Raw genomic sequence first — 18666 nt, 5'->3', positions numbered from 1 at the left:
TCGATTTGTCCATCGAACAGGCTGGAGATCGGGTGGTTCGGTGGAGTGAGATAACCAATATTGGTGGCATGTCAAAGTGGTCCAAGGTGTGATCGGCTAAGGGACCTGGAGTTGTCTCGAGGAATTTGCAGACCTCTTCAACCACGCAATCATAATGCTATCCAGGGGTTTGTTTCTCCGCAGCACCACCTGGGGAACAACGCAGCAGCAACATAACCTTTATGCATCGTGATCAGTACGATTGGAGCCGTATCATCAGGGGAATGGTGTCACGGCACAGGAGGTCGTGTTCGTAGTATATGCGACGTCGTCTCGACAAGATTTTCCCCCGTCGTCAGGCAATTTTAGGAGTGACGATCGAGTTTGACGACGTGAGAAGATCCTGCTTGTGACCTGCGCCATGCGACAGCGAGCAAGTCACGTGCGTGCGGGACTAGAAATCATGGCCGCGCGACGCAAAGCCTGGTCGCACATCCACTGTAACGGGTCGATCGGGTCTGGTCAACCTACACTAATCTGATAGACCGCGCTACTTGTTACAATGTGCTCGCCTCATACTATACGACTTTTGAGGTGGCGGCAGAGGAGTAGGATCCGCATATTGACCTGTTCTGCAAACTTCTTTACTCTGTTTTCACCACTGTCCGCGTGCGACCGATGTCGATAGATCGTTAGAGATAGATCATCAAAAACAGTGCTACAGCATCCAGTGGTCAGCCGAAAAGTCTTACTGCGCGGTCGCACGCTTCCACCTCTCTTTTGAACAAGCAGTGGCACTGACGTGTCTAGGTGAACGCATCACGATGCACCAGCTGGACCAGGGCGAGCGGCTCCGCAGCTTCGTTTACGACGCTATCGAGTCACCCCACGCGACAGTAGCCAGTATCACGATCTATCCTGATGACTATCCTCCCCCTCTTCGACCGGTTGTCGACGACTTTCGTCGAGCAGTGCAGGCCTTCTTGCAAGACCTACAAGGGATTGCAGCCGCCACTGGGCGGGCAGATGAAAGATCAGCCGGGGGTCTTGAGAACCGCACGGTTAGTGCCGCTTGCGGACTCGACCTCTCAGCGAAAGCGAGCGCGCAGGCACAAGCTGTTGGGTCAGAAACTCACACTGCCGAGGTGATAGAGTCAGAGAACGATGTTGCCCAGGAAGCAGTCCATGGCCATGGCACCGAGCCCGAGACCGCCTCCACAACGACTTCTCCTTCCGTCGACTCAGCGCGTACGCCAGCGCTCCTGTCACCGGCCTTGCTTGCAGAAGTACAACCAAAAACAAAGGCGTCAACTGAAAAGATCGAGTCCGACATGGAAGAGAATGTTCTCCGGCTCTTCCCGACCAAGGCACAGTACCACGACTTCGCTTCGCTCCTTGCTTGTGCGAAAGAGCTTGGGGCAGAAAAGGTTGGCGTGTTCAAGGTGGTGCTACCCGAAGACATGCCACAAGACTTTGACGTGGTAGACAGTGACGACTGTCCTGTCTCCGTCTTCGCCGCCACGAAGAAGACAGAAGGAGTCTTCCAGCTCAGTCGACAGCCTCAACGAGCCTCGCTGCGCATGGTGCCAGATCCTGCAGAAACCAGGACCGCGCAGGCGCTGGAACAGTTCGAAGCTGCCCTGGAGAAAGAGTCGGGCCTCGACGGAGTCGTGTATTGTACCGACTATGATGCAAAGACGCCCCCAGATCGGCACGACCTAGGTCTCCCCGAGCAGTCTCCAATCTGGCGACTCCCAAGCAACGAGCTGGACAGGACGGCGAAGTACGTGCCCGGTCTGCATCACCCCTTTGGCTACAAGTCTGACGCCCATTTCGGAGCGCCGTTCGCTTTGCACAAGGAGGACTGCGACCTGGTCTCGCTGAACGTGCTCTACTACGGGTGCAAGGTGTGGACGGTCGTGGCTCCTCGTCATGCGTCACTTGTCGAGCAGGAGCACAAGTCGATCTGGAAACACAGACATACTTGCGCACAAAGTCTGCGCCATTGTTCTACGTGGGTGCTCCCTCGGACGCTGGCAGAATGGGGAGCCAGCGCAGTCACGCTGCGACAACATTCCAACGAGGTGGTGGTGGTCTTGCCGGGAGCTTACCACCAAGGCTTCTGTGTCGGCTCGACTCTGGGAGAGGCGGTCAACTACGCTCCCGCAGGCTAGAGTATCACCGGCTATGCTGGCTGTTCCGCGAAGTGTCCTGGCCACCCCATACTCAACGAGCACATGGCATTTCGACAGCCGGACGAAGTGCAGCAGGGTCCGAATGAGACGGACGGCGAGCCGGACGAGGATGTGCAAAGTGGCGGTGAGGACAACCGGGAATCGAGTGACAATGAAGACACACAAGTGGTATCGACATCCGGGATCTTGAAGCCAGCAGCTGGCGCCGAGTCTCGCAGACGCACATCCGCCATGAAAAGGGAGAGACCGCTCGGGTTGAGCGCTCGAGGAAACACCAAGAAGATCAAGCTCGATCTGCGACCTCTTGTGAGTGACACCATTGGTATCTCGAAAGCAGAACCTACTGCGCCTCAGAAGCACGGTCGGGCGTCATCAGGAGACCTTCAGAAGAGTCCTGCGAGGAGTTCATCGAACGAGAACCAGCCGCGTGACCGCATGGCAACCATGGCACAGGCGGTGGGCAGTCCATCCGCGTTCAGGGTGTTGAAAGACGTCTTGATCGCGTTGCCTCAGCAAGGTCAACCAGCGCACCACGACCTCAGTGTGGACGACCCCAAAGCACTGATCGGGATGGTGGAAGTGGCCGAGACCTCAGGAATTCTCAACTGCTATCAGCGACGGTTCGCCTTGGGCCGACTGGCGCAGGTGTACCATCGGGCGTGTCAGCAGTACGGCAAGAGGTTTGGCGTGGTGCGCAAGATGGACAAAGCGGCCGCCTTCGGAAGGATGATTGAGCGAATCTGGGGGTGTCCCTTTCCCACCGAACATCGCGGGACGACCAAGACGAAGAATGGGCTGATCGATGCCAAGACGACGGCTGCTGTTCGGTGGAACAAACACAAAAGCGGGCTGGTGCGGTTCTTGGATGCCGGTCAGCGGTGGCTGGGTCTGGTCGAACAGCACGGGTGGTCGGTGCTAGCTCTGATCGCTCCCGACTGGGACACGTCGGAGTCTCGGCTGAGCGTGTCTGACAGCGTGTAAGTATCGACAGCTTTCCCTTCTCCCCAAGCGAGACTAACCATAGCAGGTTCGAGCAGAAGTTGACGCGGAGTGAATACGAGCAGTTGGTCCGCGAGGTGGCGATCCAGCGGAGACGCCTTCTCCAGTCCATACGCATGACGGATGTCAGTGTCATGGATGTGCTGGCTGACCCGTCTCGTATGCAGAATCGGGAGCTGCTCCAAGCGGTCGACGACAGCTCCGCCGACAACGATGAACGGCGGATCGTGCAGCTGCTACAGTCTGCGAAATAAAGACGCTTATCACAAGCACACGGGCGTGAGTCAATAGAAAAGGCAGAAGACACGCAGCAGCATCAGTAAGTGGATCCGCGTTGACAACATGGACAAGCTCATCTGAGCCACAAACCGAGCCAGGAATACCAGGCGGTTGAACGACATCCCTCAACAGCACATATTTAGTCTGTCCAATCGTCCCTGCCCGATTTTGCGTCTGTATCGTGCACTTGAAACCCTGTCACGTCGAGATCTGATTCCACATCAAGCTCTGTCGCTGCTGTACTTGGCAAGACTGTATCTGGTGCATCTATTGCCTGGTTTAAGGCAGTCCCCGCAAATTGTCGATATTCCTGGTCCTCCCTCAACATGTCGGCGACAACTGATTTCTCCAATCGATCTATTTCTGCTCTTTGAGCTGCTATCTTTTTCAGTTTTAGTGTAAGCTGGGTCTCAAGGAGATCCTTGTTGCGCTTGATGTCTTCAATAGACATGTGCGTCTCACGGCGCAGTCGCGACAGTTCTTGATAGCAGTGGTCATCATTCAGCAACCTCGCCAGAGACTCTGCATCAACCAAGAACAACTCCACCCGATTGGCTGTAATACGCAAGCGGTGTACGGCGGTATGGCGAAGCTGTGCGACGGAGTCAAAAAGTTGGTGCAATGGTTTTCCAACTCTGTCTACATCCTCTTGTGGAAATTTGTCTTGATTCCTCATGAAGATTTGTGTCCATAGATTTAATTCGACAGATTCAGCACAATCCCACTCTTTGTCTCCGACCACGTCTGGCAGTGTTCGTGTAGCGAATGCATAGCACGCTCTCTCTAAGGACTGTTGCACAGACACTAGAAGTTTGTGCTGTGTCTGGTACGGCAGGTAGACTGGATACAGAGATGGGTTACCAGAGGCTATGTTTTGGAACTTTCGCTTGCCGGAAGGCGCCGAAGAGGGGTTTAGAGCTGTTCCGATTGTGAGCATAACAGTGGTCGAGGTTTTATAAACGTACGAGTAGCCTGCGTTGCGGCCTTTCCTGCTGCACGACTCGTCTCGGCAACGACTTGGATCGCATCAGCTTCCGTACGTGCAGCTTCTTGCTCCGACGCCGATCGCTCTGCGCTCTGCGCAGGTGATACTTCGAACACTTCTGGAAATCGAATCTTGGCCTTTAATGTAGACTCAAAGATCTGTTGCTCGAGCAAAGCTTTCGCGACATTGCATACGTTATCGATGTTGTGGGCCTCAATTAGGTCTCGTACATCGATGCTCTCTTGTCGCTTGAGGATGAGTTCGCGAATCTTCTTAGGCCTGCGTAATTGTGCATCGGTGTCCCGAAAGACGTTTTTGAGTGCCAGATACACTAATCTCTCATCTGGCTGGTTTTTCATACCTTGTCCTCAATCCCAGATCGAATATGGGGCGTCGTATGGAGAAGACGAATGCAATCAACGTCCACATATGCTTCGGACCAGTCTTGAGCCGAACGAGCTCCGTCCGAAACCTTGTTTAGTTCTATTTCATCAGCTATATCACCGATTGCTTCTAAGTAGCAGCGGCCTGTGGGATGTCGGAGAAGCCCGGCCTTTTTCATGCATATCCGTTTCTTGTCTAGGGTTTTGAACTCCAGAAGGGGAAGTCCGGGACAAAGGCGGGAAGAAAGCGCTTGGACTTATGTGCTCTTCTTCTGAGATCCAAATTTAGATTTACTGCGCGGCTTCTCGTCAAAGGGTATCAGTAAAGCCGCCTGGCCACTGTACCAGTTCTGCTACACCGCGAAGTGTTTTTTTGCTATCTTCACAACCTGCCCCAAGGAGCATTGTGGGTTGCCCCAAAAGTGGCAGTGTTTGCAGTCGTTCAATAACTTGGAAATTCTGCTAATATTCTGGTCTGTGAGCGCACAACGATCATTTAGTTGAACACCCTGTATACCAGTCTTCTCGGCAGCTGAGCCTTCAGCGAGGGTTGGCTAAGTCCGTTGGTAGCTTAGTGGTTGCTTACCAAAAAGTGAGCAACTCGACAGTGATGTTCGATTTGTTACAACGACCACAGAGTTCAGCAATCTGCAAGGACGTGACGGTGGACGCTCTGAGCACCAACCCGTAACTTGTCATTGAGCTTGTTTTGGCCATGGTGAGACAACAGCACGGTAGCCAAGACGAGTCTTCTGCTAGACTCTAGAGCCAATACAAGATGGACGGGTCAAGAACGATTTGTTGGCAGTAATCGTTGACAGTCGAGGTCGAAAGGTGAACCAACAGTGGCTGTCCGTTGGACCCAGAACTGTCCAATCCTGAGTCCTATCAGAAAGGCGGGGAACCAGCTCGTTGAGCTGATCTGTGACGCTTCAATCGTCTCCAGAAGTAGAAGCTGACATCCATCCACAGCAAGAAGATACCGACACCAACGATGGCACCCCAAAACATGGGCGAGCTGACTGTCGAGTGTCAGTGACGTCCAGCAGAGAGACCACAAGACTTACCATCGACAGAATGATGAGTTGAACTTCCATATGAGTCCGAAATGGTTTTTAGCAAATCGAAAACCAAAGCGCTTTCATCAACAACAGCCTCTAGTTGCCCACCCGCCAGAGGTGCAATAAGCAGACTAATATTCCTGCCAGTGAGTCTTCTGAGTCGACTGAGAGGGTATGTGGGAATGATCTCCAACTGAATACCACCATACATATCGTCGCCTCTCTTTTGTGCTTCGATCGAGGTACGAGATCCCATGTGTACACTCACAAACTGCTTTACCCGGCCCGTTTGGTATGCAATTCATCAAGCAATTGGGGATGTACAGCGATGTCATGAATGGAAGCATGAGTAACAAGGTAATCCTGTCGGCCATCAGGTGGGCTATCGAGAACTTCATTCAGCTCTCAGGTCAGATCGCTGCGGAGATCAGGTGCGAACAGGAGGACTTACACCGTAGACCTCACTTCTCTCATCTTCAGGGATGACAGTCCCTGTAGCGCTGGCAAAGCCTGCAAAGAACCACTCGGCTATGGTTCCCATCGAGTCGGTCGTGGGTTGGCCTGTCAGCTGAGGACAGCTCGTAGCAATGTAGAAGCGAAAGAAATTCTTGATGGTGGCTAAACTAGGTGCCTCGACGCCAGGCCTTAGGCATTGTGTCCTCTTCGCTCGGCACAGGCAAGCCACGCTGCGTATGGTCGCGGGTGATTTCGCCCAGTTGCCAGAGCACATAGCGACGGAGTGTGCCTCGGTGATTCTTCTGCGTTTTGACGTTGTGCTTCTTGTCGTCCTTCACCTGATCTCGCTCTGTGTGAGCCCCCCTCTTGTAGCCATTCGCCTCAGCTCTGGCCAGCAGATCCGTAGCATTAGCTCGGCGGCATTTCAAACCAGGTGCAGCCAAACGTTGTGGCATACCCAGACCGTGGGAGTCGGTAACCGGGTAATCAGGTCAGGACACCGGTGAGGAGAAGACGAGAATCGAGAGGTCGGAGGTCGAAGGAAAGAGGAACACAGAGAGGCAGGGCAATGTTGAAATAGTCTTCATCGTAACATCCAGCACGTTATCGCTCTGGCCGCACTTTCGGGGCACATTGCAGCAGCGACATGACTGGCTGGAACCGTGCACGAATCAGCCAGGCGTAGAACAAAGAATGGAGGTTGTGCTGCAGCGAAGTGGAGAGGGCGAGACATCGTGCGACAGGCTCACCCGGTGACGGTGAAGTCGAGGTGAGTGGAAGGTGAGCGAAGGGTGAGGTGACGATAAAAGCGGCGGGAGGAGGGTGAGGAGAGAGGTGAGCGCGATGCAGATTTGCGGCGTCTTGTCCTGCTAGTCAGAAACCCATATCTCGTAGTCCTTTCAGGTTCGGCAGATTTTGGCAACAGCACCACATTATGTAGTCTAGAGGGATACGTCGTTGACTCTGCCAGCTTTGTCTCCTCCAAGCCATTCCTCAGCGACCTTATGGCCAACTTGCTGAGCTGGTCTCATAGTCAAGTCGCGGGACGACATTGGTGTGTCTGCAGATACTGAGCAGTGCATCACTTCTCGACAGATTGTTTGAATCGTGCGAGTGCGATGGCCTAGTGATGCTTCCACACGATAGAGAAGGATGTCATAATCCGCCACGGCAAACCGAGCTGAACTATCAATATGCCTTTCCGAACATCAATTCTATAGAATCAACGTTCCAAGGATATGGCGATACGATGGTTTAATGTGTGTGTTATGTGACAGGTCTCTGTAGCTCTAAACTATGGTAAAGATTCAGATAAGTGCGTTGCCGGAGTCTTCTCCTTGAGCATTCACATCCGCTCCTGCATCTAGGAGGATCTCAACGGTAACAGCATTTCCCTTCACCACTGCGGCCTGTAATGTATTTCTACAATCCTTTCTCGCTTCTTTTGCAATTGTTCGATAAAGCCAGCTCTCTCAATTGTATTTGCTCTTGGAAAATTTTCCTGTACCATCTTTGTACACATGAACCGAAGTGACTCTGATATCATCTTTGTCATAGAGAGTCACAGAGACATGTTCCTTAGGATCTTTCGACTTATGGGGTTTCCCTCTAAACATAAAGTTATCAGAATGATATATGCGCAAATATACAGACATCACTGACTTAACTTGTGCCGTCTCAATTGCAGGAAGTTTAGTGTTGTACTCTATGCATTGTCTAGCTGCCGTCTCCCATTCAGTGTCTTTGCTCATGCCAGCCCACATAAACTTGAGCAAGGCTCGTGCGGCGGTGGAAAATTGACGTGCCATAATCGAATAAGAATTGATGGAAGAGTGACAAAAGGAACATTAGAGAATGCGCGTCTTTATAGCCCTTGCATTCGTTCACACATACAATACGAGACGTTTCACTTAACCCCAATCTGCGGTTCGTGTTCATTGAGAGTGGGCGGTCCATGTGGCATTGGTCTGCAAAGGGACGCGCGCGCCTGCTGGTGACCAGGAGACACTCTTCCTGCATTAACACCCGCCACATCTGAAACACTCTTAGCCTTCGAAGTATCATGTGACTGGCTTGGCGTCCTGTACAAATTGCGACCTGGTCCTTTGAATTCCGTCGCGGAGTACCACCAACGGTATCAACATGTTCGCGAGTCGCTCCTGCTACGCTCACCCCCGTATCTTTAGAATACGTCCCGCCTTGTGTCTAAGACATCAACGATCAACAATGACATTCTCCGATCCCATCGAAGAGGAGACCCTTCCAAGGTATCGTCCCGATGACTATTTTCCTGTGTCAATTGGCCAAGTTTTCAACGAAAAGTTCAAGATATTGGCGAAGTTAGGATTCGGAAGCGAATCTACCACTTGGCTTGCGAAGGATTTAACAAGGTAGTTCTAAATCGAGATTGTGGTAATCTTTACCCATTTCTTACCCTTCCTTAGATGGAGATTCCAGAACAACCGATTCGTTGCTCTTAAAATCCTCACAAAGAATGCAAAAGACAATCGTTCGGCATTATCCGAGCTGGCATTGTCAAAGCAGATTGCAGAAGCAGATCCGAAGCACGAAGGCCTGCGTTATGTGCGAACTGTTTTGGAATCATTCGAAATTGAAAGTCAACGAGGGATTCATCTCTGTTTGGTGTACGAGCTTATGCGAGAGACCCTTTCTACGTTCCAGAGGAGGTTGAGACATGGATGCATACCTGGCAATCTCCTGAAACCTTTGCTCAGGTTCTTATTGACTGGGCTTGATTATCTGCATACGCAATGCCACATCATTCATACAGGTAACTCTCCATCTTACACATTAAATATCTGAAATTAAGCTGACTTGGTCAGATCTCAAACCCGAGAATATTTTACTTGGGATAGAAGATGAACGAATAATACACGAGCTCATCCAGGAAGAGGAAAAAGATCCCACTCCTGCGAAAATTTACAACGACCGTCGCATATATCCTCATCGGAACTTCGGTAATCTAAGAGGTGCTCCCGGACGGCCGAAAATTGGGGATTTCGGACTTGCCATCAGATCGTCACAACACATGTACAGCCACCCCATCCAGCCTGATTGCTTACAAGCTCCTGAAGTAATCTTACGTGCTGGATGGTCATACAGCGCTGATATATGGAATCTTGGCGTAATGGTACGCGCTCTTTAGTCCTTAGATTCACAAGCTCACAACTTCTCGTTCGCAGGTTTGGGATCTGTTGGAAGGCCGAGCGCTTTTCGATGCATGGAACCCTGAAGCAGAAGACTACGCGGCCAATATGCATCTTGCTGAGATGATATCGGTACTGGGTCCACCACCAGAGCTGCTGCTTCTCCGAGGACAGTTGACCAGTCACTTTTTCACGTCGGAGGGTATGTGACGCAATCATAGTCAATGTAGCCTATGGATGGTTTTGCTGACTTTATCAAAGGTGACCTGATCGTTGGCAAGGCAGCCAAGCCTCGTTACTCCGGTCTCGATGACACTATCACCATGCTCTCTGGAGACGACAAGAGGAATTTCCTTCGGTTCATTGCTAGAATGCTTGAGTGGTTGCCGGAGGATCGTGCAACCGCAAAAGAACTACTTGCAGATCCTTGGCTTGACTCATAGGTGTGATTTGGGCAGTTCGCGAAATCTGTCAGGCATCCTTGCAACTTGTGTTTGCCTCGCCAGCACTGGTGATATCGGATCTGCCGAATGAAATGAATTTCTTTCGCTATGCTAGTGGGCGAATGTCTGTATTTATACGACATCATCGGCCATTTTCCGACACTGAAGATATCTTCTCTTCTCATTCATAAGGCATAGTGCTTGGTGAAGCGCAAGATACCGGCTATCGACAACTTCAGTCGTGGCATCCGTGTCGTTCGAGTTGACCTCAATGACAGTCGTGGTGCTAGGAGTGGAATGATGAACTACTGCAGACGATCTTGTAATCCTTCTGCCGTTGCTAGCCGAGCTAGACTTGAGTCTTTTTGTGCTGCCGTTTGTGGCACGTTCAAGGGTACGTTTTCGATCCTGCAAGCGTGTCAGTATGTGCTTGTGTGGGTGTAGGGGGTGGCACCCTCGTTAACCATGATACTCTACTACGTTCAAGAATCAATCACTGACAATGGCCACGTCGGTTCAGGAAGTGCCAATGAAAGTCCAACTTTGCAGTGAATCAATGGTGTCAGCTGTATCAGTCACGACCGGGCTTCTTAAGCATGTCGTCGAAAATGCCTTACTTTGCCCTCTGGGGCTGCAATACGTCAAAGCCCGTCCGAAGCGACTTCACTCGGCTCGCCCTAGTCTAACCCCTATTGAAACTTCTACCACACTGTGGTTGGGCTATGATGTTGATGCAAGGACGAAGTGCATGCCGTGGTTCCTTCGAGCTGCCCTGCTGTGAGTGAATCGGGCCATGTTGTGGACGCCATGCAGCCCCAGCACTGTTCCACGCCTTCACCGAGTCCGGAACCCCATCTAGTCAGCCAAAATGGTGAGGATATCGGTTTCGTAAATTCCATGGCCCACAACGACAGCAAATGTCCGGTTGCCACGATTACTTTGGAGAGAACGACGATCACCAGGTCATGCTTTTGCTGTTCCTTCTTCACTGCGTAGCCATGTCCTCCAAAGTTATGAGATGCGTGGTTCCTACTTGACAAGGATCGAAGGCCTCGTGTGGTCAGTTCACATGGCGTTGTCTCTATTCCATCCCGTAAGGGTCGGTTGAGTGGATGTTCTGCTTGCAGAAACGAGTTGAACCTTCGGTCAGGCCAAGTCTTCCTCCATACGTGGCCGTGGACGCTTCTGATGCACTGTTAGCGTCTCTTGCTTGGTGCGAGGCAGAATCTTATCTATTCGCCCCGCCAGGGAGACAGCGGCCTTTCACCATTTGCCACCCAAAGCACGACTGAACGTTTTTAGTGTGTGTCTTGCACTCAGACATGACGCAGCAGCTTGCTATGATTAGCATTTGGTGGGCCGCTCAGTCGCACCAATCGTCCATCTGACGCCTTGATGCGAGAGGCCATACTCGACAAGACTCCATTGTCGCCAAACGCTCGTCACGAGACAGCCTGAAATCTCGACTCTATATCTGAGTCGACAGTCATATAAGAACGGATATCGTCTGTGGTCAATCGTGGTACTCCTACTTCGACAGTGCGCGAAGATGGCTCGAACCAAGCAAACAGTATGTCTGATGTCCGCGTCTTGGTACAAGTGCTGACGGTGAACGCCGGCCCGTAAGAGCATTGGGGGAAAGCAGCCTCGCTTCCCGCTTCACAAGAAGCCTCTTCGGCCTTCTGAGAAGCGTGTGGGCAAGAGTATTCCTGGTGAGGCTCGATCGAAACTGTTATTGTCGAGGGATATATAGAGTTTCTGGCCTGAATCTGATGATGCAGTCAAATGACGAAGAAGATACAAGCCAGGAACAATGGCGCTCCGCGAGATTCGACGCTACCAGGTATGTTTACGGTCTGGTCCTCACGAGCGGACAGCGGCTGACGCGATTCGTGGATGCAGAGATCGACAGAGGTCCTCATCCGCAAGCTGCCTTTCCAGCGACTGGTGCGTGAGATAGCCCAAGACTACAAGGCAGACCTTTGCTTCCAGTCGTCGGCCATTGGAGCTCTGCAGGAGGCCACCGAAGCATACCTGTGTGGCTTGTTTGAGGACACACAACTCTGCGCCATACACGCTAAGAGGATCACCATTTAGTCCACAGACATGCAACTCGCTCGTCGCCTTCGTGGCGAGCGGTCTTAGAGCCCTTCGTTGCACACCCTGCGAGAAGCCAGGAGTACAATTGTCGACTGTTAGATGGGCTGTGCTAGGCGTCGAAGAAGCTGGTCAGGAGCGTGACACTCATGTCACCAGTTGGGAAAGCAGAGATCAGGATGTTCTTGCCAATGCCTCGGACTTGACGGATGTCCGAAACGTATCAGAGCACGGCTGTGCCAATTTCGGTCCTTGCTTACGCATACGTGACTAGGCCTGACCGGACTTGTGACACAGCTTATCAGCGCCGAGAACCTCCGCCTGCCGACTTTACGACAACAACGAATGTGGTATGAAACATATTTATACTATTCCTCTGGATGGTTACTATGAGATGACTGGGTACCGAATCTGGAGATCATACAAGTGCGACGACAAATCCGAGATCTGACTTATCATCTCCTGCAAGTATGTCATGGTTGGAAACTTCTTGTGATGCGGTTCCCGCTGGCGGGAGCGATCACGATGCGGGGAGGACCTTGAGCTCAAGTGATGTTTTGGCTGTACACCTCACGGTCCAGGCCTTGGATAGCCTCGCTTAGGTACCAAAAGAATGACAACAAGGTCTGCATATACACTTTCGACTGCAGACACTTTCTTCGCAAAGCGGTGACGCTTTCCGTTCGTCTCCGACTCTATCTGTTGCACCCCGTTCATCGGTACGAGTTTGACTACTCCGACGATGCTGAGGTATACCAAGCCAAGGCCATGCGTGTGTTGAAAGGGTCAGATCGGCACACGATCATCCCTGCCGTCAAGAAGGGAAATCAGACTGTTGGCCGAGCTCTAGCCTACTACAACTGGGCGAACTGTGACCGGTGCGTCGGGTCAGCTTGACGTGCTGTGTGCGCTATGTAAGGCGCAGACGAGCGACCTCCGGAGGAGGATCGTCGGAAAACGATTCGATATCTGGGGTGTAGCCTACCGATTCGACTTCAATCTCCGTTGTCACGGGCACAAATCACTCACAACTAAAGGAGGGTACTGCATTGGCACCCTGAGCGTGATTTTCGCGCTAGTGAAACGTCACAGGCGAAGATCTAGTGCATAAATAAGGTAGCGCAGTTCAGCACATCCGCAATCCTGAAAAGTTCCCATGCTTGTGATTACTGAAAAATGCCTGATTGCTACAGCGAACGACCAACCTCATCGTCAAAGCCAACCCAGTCGTGGCTCTTCCTGCCAGTCTTACCAGCTTTACTACACGGCTCATGCTGCTGGTTGCCTGTAAGTAATACTGCCGGGGGTGGAATGTGCAGACACATGCTGACCTCAAAATAGTACTTGAGTTTGTCTCTGTCGACTCAGCTTTTGCTACGACATTACACAGGCTGAAGCCTGTATTCTTGGCCGTGACAGTCATCGCGCTTGCAAACGCCTTTTAGCGTAGAGGTTTCAGCAGACACAATCTGCTCCGTTGCGCAATCTCCTTGGGCCTGTTGCTCGTTCCTCGTGTATTGGAACTGGCGAGTTTGGGAAAAGGCGGAAGTACTTACGCAGGCAGCTGTCATTGACTTTCTGTCCCATATTCTGTCAACCATTCGAATGAGGCGGAGGTGACGACATGCTGACATCTACAATCCCGGTCAGCCGCATGCGTATGGCACGCGTCCCATACAGGCGAGCTTGTTCGAGTTTTCTCAAAACTTGCTCTCCGCAGCAGCTTGGTAATTTTCGGCGGCAGGAGACGTACCCCCGAAGTTGCCACGGCCCCTTTATTTTACAACGATCCCATACTTGCACAACCATCGAGCCGTCGCGCTTGACCTCGGTGAAGTTCTGCACAGCTCGCATGACATGGAAGAGAGCTGTCATCAACACATTGCGCTGTCTCATCGGTTGCACTTTCGGCGATTTTACAACGATGTGGTTTCTTCAGTCAAGCTATCCGCAGTTGGGAATTGGACTGATCATGCTCCTCTCAAGTAAGCTTGCCCATTGCCGAATTACCACCGGGTCCTTGCTTGACTGAATTAAGATCGTGCTGACAAGTTTCTTGTTCTTTAGTGTCGGCAGGAATCAGTTCGTCTATGGCTCTAGAAACAATCCTCCTTCACCGAGGCCGAGATCAACTGCCGTGGAAAGTCGCAGCAAAGACGGCTACTGGTATGAGTCTGATCTCGATGTTAGCGATGGAGGTCGCCGAAAATGTGGTTGATTACCTGCTGACGGGTGGTACTGTGGAGCTTGGAAGTGCACCATTCTGGCTTGCTGCTGGCGCTGCCATTGTCGCAGGCTTTCTGACACCGCTTCCGTACAACTACATCCGCTTGCGCAAATACAACAAGTCGTGTCATTAGTGGGACCAAGGGAATTTCCGTGTGCCCTTCCCCGCTCCTTTGCACATGGACTTTGCAATGGGACAACTGCTCCATAGAATGCTGACCTCACAAGATGCAATTAGAATTCCAGGCTAAAGCCATGCCCCACTGTTCAGCTCTGCACAATACGGTGTTCAACAGGCGTATTCCCTCTAGGCTATAAATTATTGCTTACTACCTCAAAACACTGTATATAAGATGGGTGACTCTGGCTGCAAGCAATGCTGCTTAGACAACTGTACAGGCGGGTACGGATGCCGGACATACCGTGACCATCGGATTGAAGGTGAAGGGAATGTCAAATAGGTGATTGGTCGGACAATCCGCAAGCCTCTGTCTCATTTCCTTCGAGATAAGTGCAAGACCAACCAGCGCGTTTTGCAGAAGAACGCAACCTCTTAGTTCGGCTTACACTCTGGTACGCATATCGCATGTAGGAAGAGTTCATGATCACGCAGCGGCTCGGATTGTTCGCAGCTTCTGATTTGCTCGTTATCAGAGTTAGACTTGATCAAGATCGCCGTATTCCAACAAAACACGCACAAACCACTCATGCAACTAGCCTCTTCTAGAAAAGCGTAATTCCCTGCCTATATGCAAGCCTTCCAAATCTAAATCGCTGAACAAAGCTCTTACCGGTACGGCTTTGACCCTAGGCAAGCACCACAACGGGGAACACCGTTAACGAAGCCAATACCTAGGCCGTGCTCGAAACGTCCATTTCTGGGATTGCGCGAATAGAATGACTAGCTCTCGTGGCTCACTTACTCGAGTCGATCCTCGTTATACCGTATTCAACACTTTGTCCTGTTATCGGTAGGAAAAGGCTGTATCTTTCAGCAACTGATTCTCATTACCAATAAGAGCAATAACGAATTAGTATTGCTAGGCGAAGGTTATATACTATAGAGATTTCTGGGGAGCAACCAGAGCCTTACACAACTTGTAGTGCCGAATCTCAGTCATTCCTCGGCGTCATCCAACATGTTCATTTCTGGCAAACAACCCCTTTACTTTCATCCACTCCAATTCCGGCAACTTGAGTGCCAAACTACTCAATACTACACTAACGCTACTCCCAGCCATGGCTGCACTCGCCCAGACCGGACTTAACCTCCATTGGCTGATGGGAAAGAACACTCCCGCTGCAACAGGAATCAAACAGATATTGTAGACCGCCGCCCAAGCGAAATTCAGCTTCACTCGTAGGAACACCCGCTTAGCAAGTTTAACGAGCTCAGGGATCGTCTGCAAACTGCTGTTGAGGAGAATGAAAGATGCCGTTGTCACCGCAACATCGGACCCGGAAGAAAGTGCGATCGACACGTCCGCGGCGGAAAGGGCGGGTGTGTCGTTTGTCCCGTCACCGACAAAGGCAATGATGCGACGACGGGAGGATTGGCCGAGGGACTGGAGTTCTCGGATATAGGATGCTTTGCCCTGAGGCATGATGCCGGCACGGACATTGGAGACGGGAATGCTGAGTTGTGATGCTATGGCTTGAGCTGTCGTTTGGTTGTCTCCAGTACACATGTGGACGTCGACTCCACTGTCTCGGAGAGCGTGGAGAACTAATCGTGCTTCTTGTCGGATTGGATCAGAGATGCCAAATACTGTTATAGGAATAAATGGAGATGCTATCAGCGCGAGAGGTATCATTGAACGCATCCAGAGGTAATTTGCGCCAGTAGAAGATAGCAGTCGAGAAGCCAGTCGACTGGAGTCGAGCTAATATTTGACTCAGGTAAAGGTTGGTTGCCGACACTTGGCTATGCTCCGTAACGGAGGGCGAGAGAGTAGACAATAATCGTCCGTTGCCGATGGCAGCTTCGTATGCTGTGTCTGTAGGCGATGAAGGGTCCTGCAAAACGAACCTCCCAGTCATCCCTTGTCCGGGCATTTCCTTGATTTCGGCGCTCTTGATCACAACTTCAGGACGGTCGGCTCCATGTTGAGAGCAGTAATCAGCAACTGCTCTCGCAATAGGGTGCGTGCTGGACTCTTCCATAGCTTTGGTAAGTGCAAACACAAGGTGCTGCAGCAAGACTGCTTTCTTTTCGTCGAGGAATTGAACATCTGTAACCATCATCTGTCCTTCTGTCAGTGTGCCAGTTTTGTCGAACACTATGGCGTCCAACTGAGATGCCTCCTGAAATGCTTCGCCGCCGCCTTGAACCAAGATGCCGGAGTTTGCAGCTATTCCGCCGCCGACGAAGAGGGCTGTTGGAGCAGCCAGTCCGATGCCGCAGGGGCAAGCAACGACAAAGACTGCAATCGCAAACTCCACAGACCAGAAGGCCCACCCTCCTTGATCAGCATCAAGCCAATCCGCCGGCAGTCTACCTGATGTTCCCAGAGCAAGCCAGACGATCCATGTCACAATAGCTAGCATTGTGATGACGGGGACAAAATAGCCAGTCAGCAGGTCGGCTACGCGTTCAATGGGCGCTCGCTTGGCTTGGCCTTCACGCACCACAGCGACAATTTGATCCAGCATAGACTTGCCGCCAAGCTCGGTAACTGTAATCCTGACTGGGTCTGAAACATTCACAGAGCCGGTGAAAATAGTATCGCCACGAATCTTTTTGACAGGCTTCGACTCTCCTGTAAGAGAACTTTCGTCGAACACAAACGTTCCATCTTGCTCGAGTATGCCATCAGTGGGTGGAGATGCACCATGAAGGATAACGACATTATCTCCAACCTCAAGAAGGCTCACTGGGACCTTCCTCGTTGCAGGTTTGTATTCTGGTCCATTCTCGTCAAAACTGTCGTCTAGTAGCAGCGCCTCGGTAGGACGAAGGCCACTAAGCATAGCGACTGCATCTCCAGTTTTAGCTTTGCTGTAGGCCTCTAGAAAACGGCCTATCAATATGAAGAAGGTCAAAAAGGTGACAGTGTCAAAATAAGTCATCGACTTGCGCCGATTATCCATGTCGTGATGGGTATCTATAGGCTGAGAGGCCGTCGCTTCCATGATCAAGACCGCTAAGGATGCGAAATAAGCCACACTTGTTCCTGCGCTGATAAGCAGGTTCATGCTGCCGAATCGATAGAGTCTTCGTAGAAAAGAAACCTTGCTCTTTGGTCTCCATAAAGACCAGATCTCTTTTAGAGCCCGAGCATGGAAGATGCTGGCACCGTAGAACATGGCTGGAGTCGTCATGATAAAAAGTGACCACTCCATTCGCATAGTAGTGCCACTCCAAATTGGTTCTTCAAACCATCGTCTTGTCCCATTTTCCTCGGACACAAGGCTCATGTACACGACACCAATGATAAAGCTTGGGATTGCGACAAGAAAGGTCAGGAAAAGGTGGCGAAGGATGCGATCTCGCTCTTTGCGCTGCAACGTGCGTGACCGCTCTTCGACGCTCGGAGGGTGATAGACTGTGGCTGACCATGCAGCATCAACGGCATTTATCACGGACAGTAGGCGACGTATTGTCAATGTCGGAGGGTTGGGCCTATAGGCAAGAGTGATTCGAGGGTTTTTAAGGCTTGGATGCTCCGAGATGAGTACATCATCACCAAAAGCCCCGTGTATAGCACTTGCAATGTTGATGGGGCAATTAGGGCAGTACATTCCAGATATTTGGAACTGTACGCTGCGTTCGTGAGAGGCGCGCCCTTGTTCTTTGGCGTAGAGCTCCTCAAAGTCGACGACAGTGGCACCGTAGCCTAAGTCCCCAATCTTAGTAAGAATCGAATCAACAGTTGACCAATTTTTGAACCCGACGGTGGCACCGTCTCCCACCAAGTCAACATTGACCTCTTGGACATCGGGGAGGTCTTGAAGGCCCCTGGTAATCGTTCCAACACAGGACCCACATGTCATGCCCTCAATACTAAGAGACGCCTTGTAAAAGTGGTTCGAGTCATTGGGTGAAACAGCAGCCTGGACATCGTCGATGGTAGCCTCGTAGCCCACATCTTCAATAGCTTCGACAATGTTATCTGCATTGGAGCTGGGACCACTGAATGTGACAGTTGCACTGTTGCTGAGAAGATTAACGCTGACGTGCTGGACAATGTCCATCTGCTCAAGTTCAGCGGTGATAGTGCCACTACACGAAGCACATGTCATGCCTTCAATGGAGATAGTCGCTATATAGACTTTTGCCTCATCCTTCTCAAGGGAGCTTGTACCATTCGTAAGAGCAAGTGAAGACCGGTTGCCTACGGGAGTATGCAGTTGGCTTTCTCCACGCTCGAGGGCCGAAACATCCACAGAAGCCTGA

At 51.4% G+C, this 18666-nt stretch overlaps 4 protein-coding genes across 4 annotated transcripts; 2 read left to right on the top strand and 2 right to left on the bottom strand.

The window, feature by feature from the left end:
* Positions 1-803: 803 nt before the first annotated feature.
* Positions 804-3427, top strand: PMZ80_011244 (uncharacterized protein; the record flags this gene model as incomplete). Its single annotated transcript, XM_064879623.1, has 3 exons — positions 804-1886; positions 2232-3151; positions 3202-3427. 3 exons carry the CDS (start codon positions 804-806, stop codon positions 3425-3427), a joined length of 2229 nt encoding a protein of 742 aa, XP_064724607.1.
* A 164-nt stretch (positions 3428-3591) lies between these two features.
* On the bottom strand, positions 3592-4796 carry PMZ80_011243 (uncharacterized protein; the record flags this gene model as incomplete). Its single annotated transcript, XM_064879622.1, has 2 exons — positions 3592-4370; positions 4418-4796. The coding sequence occupies 2 exons, from the start codon at positions 4794-4796 to the stop codon at positions 3592-3594; spliced, it is 1158 nt and encodes a 385-aa protein (XP_064724606.1).
* A 3767-nt stretch (positions 4797-8563) lies between these two features.
* On the top strand, positions 8564-9947 carry PMZ80_011242 (uncharacterized protein; the record flags this gene model as incomplete). The annotated part of the gene is made up of 5 exons (XM_064879621.1): positions 8564-8727; positions 8782-9128; positions 9181-9488; positions 9541-9706; positions 9766-9947. 5 exons carry the CDS (start codon positions 8564-8566, stop codon positions 9945-9947), a joined length of 1167 nt encoding a protein of 388 aa, XP_064724605.1.
* Positions 9948-15400: 5453 nt separating this feature from the next.
* PMZ80_011241 (uncharacterized protein) lies at positions 15401-18635 on the bottom strand (the record flags this gene model as incomplete). Its single annotated transcript, XM_064879620.1, has 2 exons — positions 15401-16142; positions 16189-18635. Coding segments are annotated over 2 exons (3189 nt in total), but the record flags the coding sequence as incomplete, so codon positions are not given.
* Positions 18636-18666: the final 31 nt, after the last annotated feature.

Source organism: Knufia obscura, assembly GCF_036327395.1.
Source record: "Knufia obscura strain CCFEE 5817 isolate CBS 148926 chromosome Unknown scaffold_34, whole genome shotgun sequence".
Classification (NCBI taxonomy): domain Eukaryota; kingdom Fungi; phylum Ascomycota; class Eurotiomycetes; order Chaetothyriales; family Trichomeriaceae; genus Knufia; species Knufia obscura.
The sequence above is the reverse complement of the archived record's forward strand: the minus strand, read 5'-3'. Positions and strand labels throughout refer to the sequence as shown.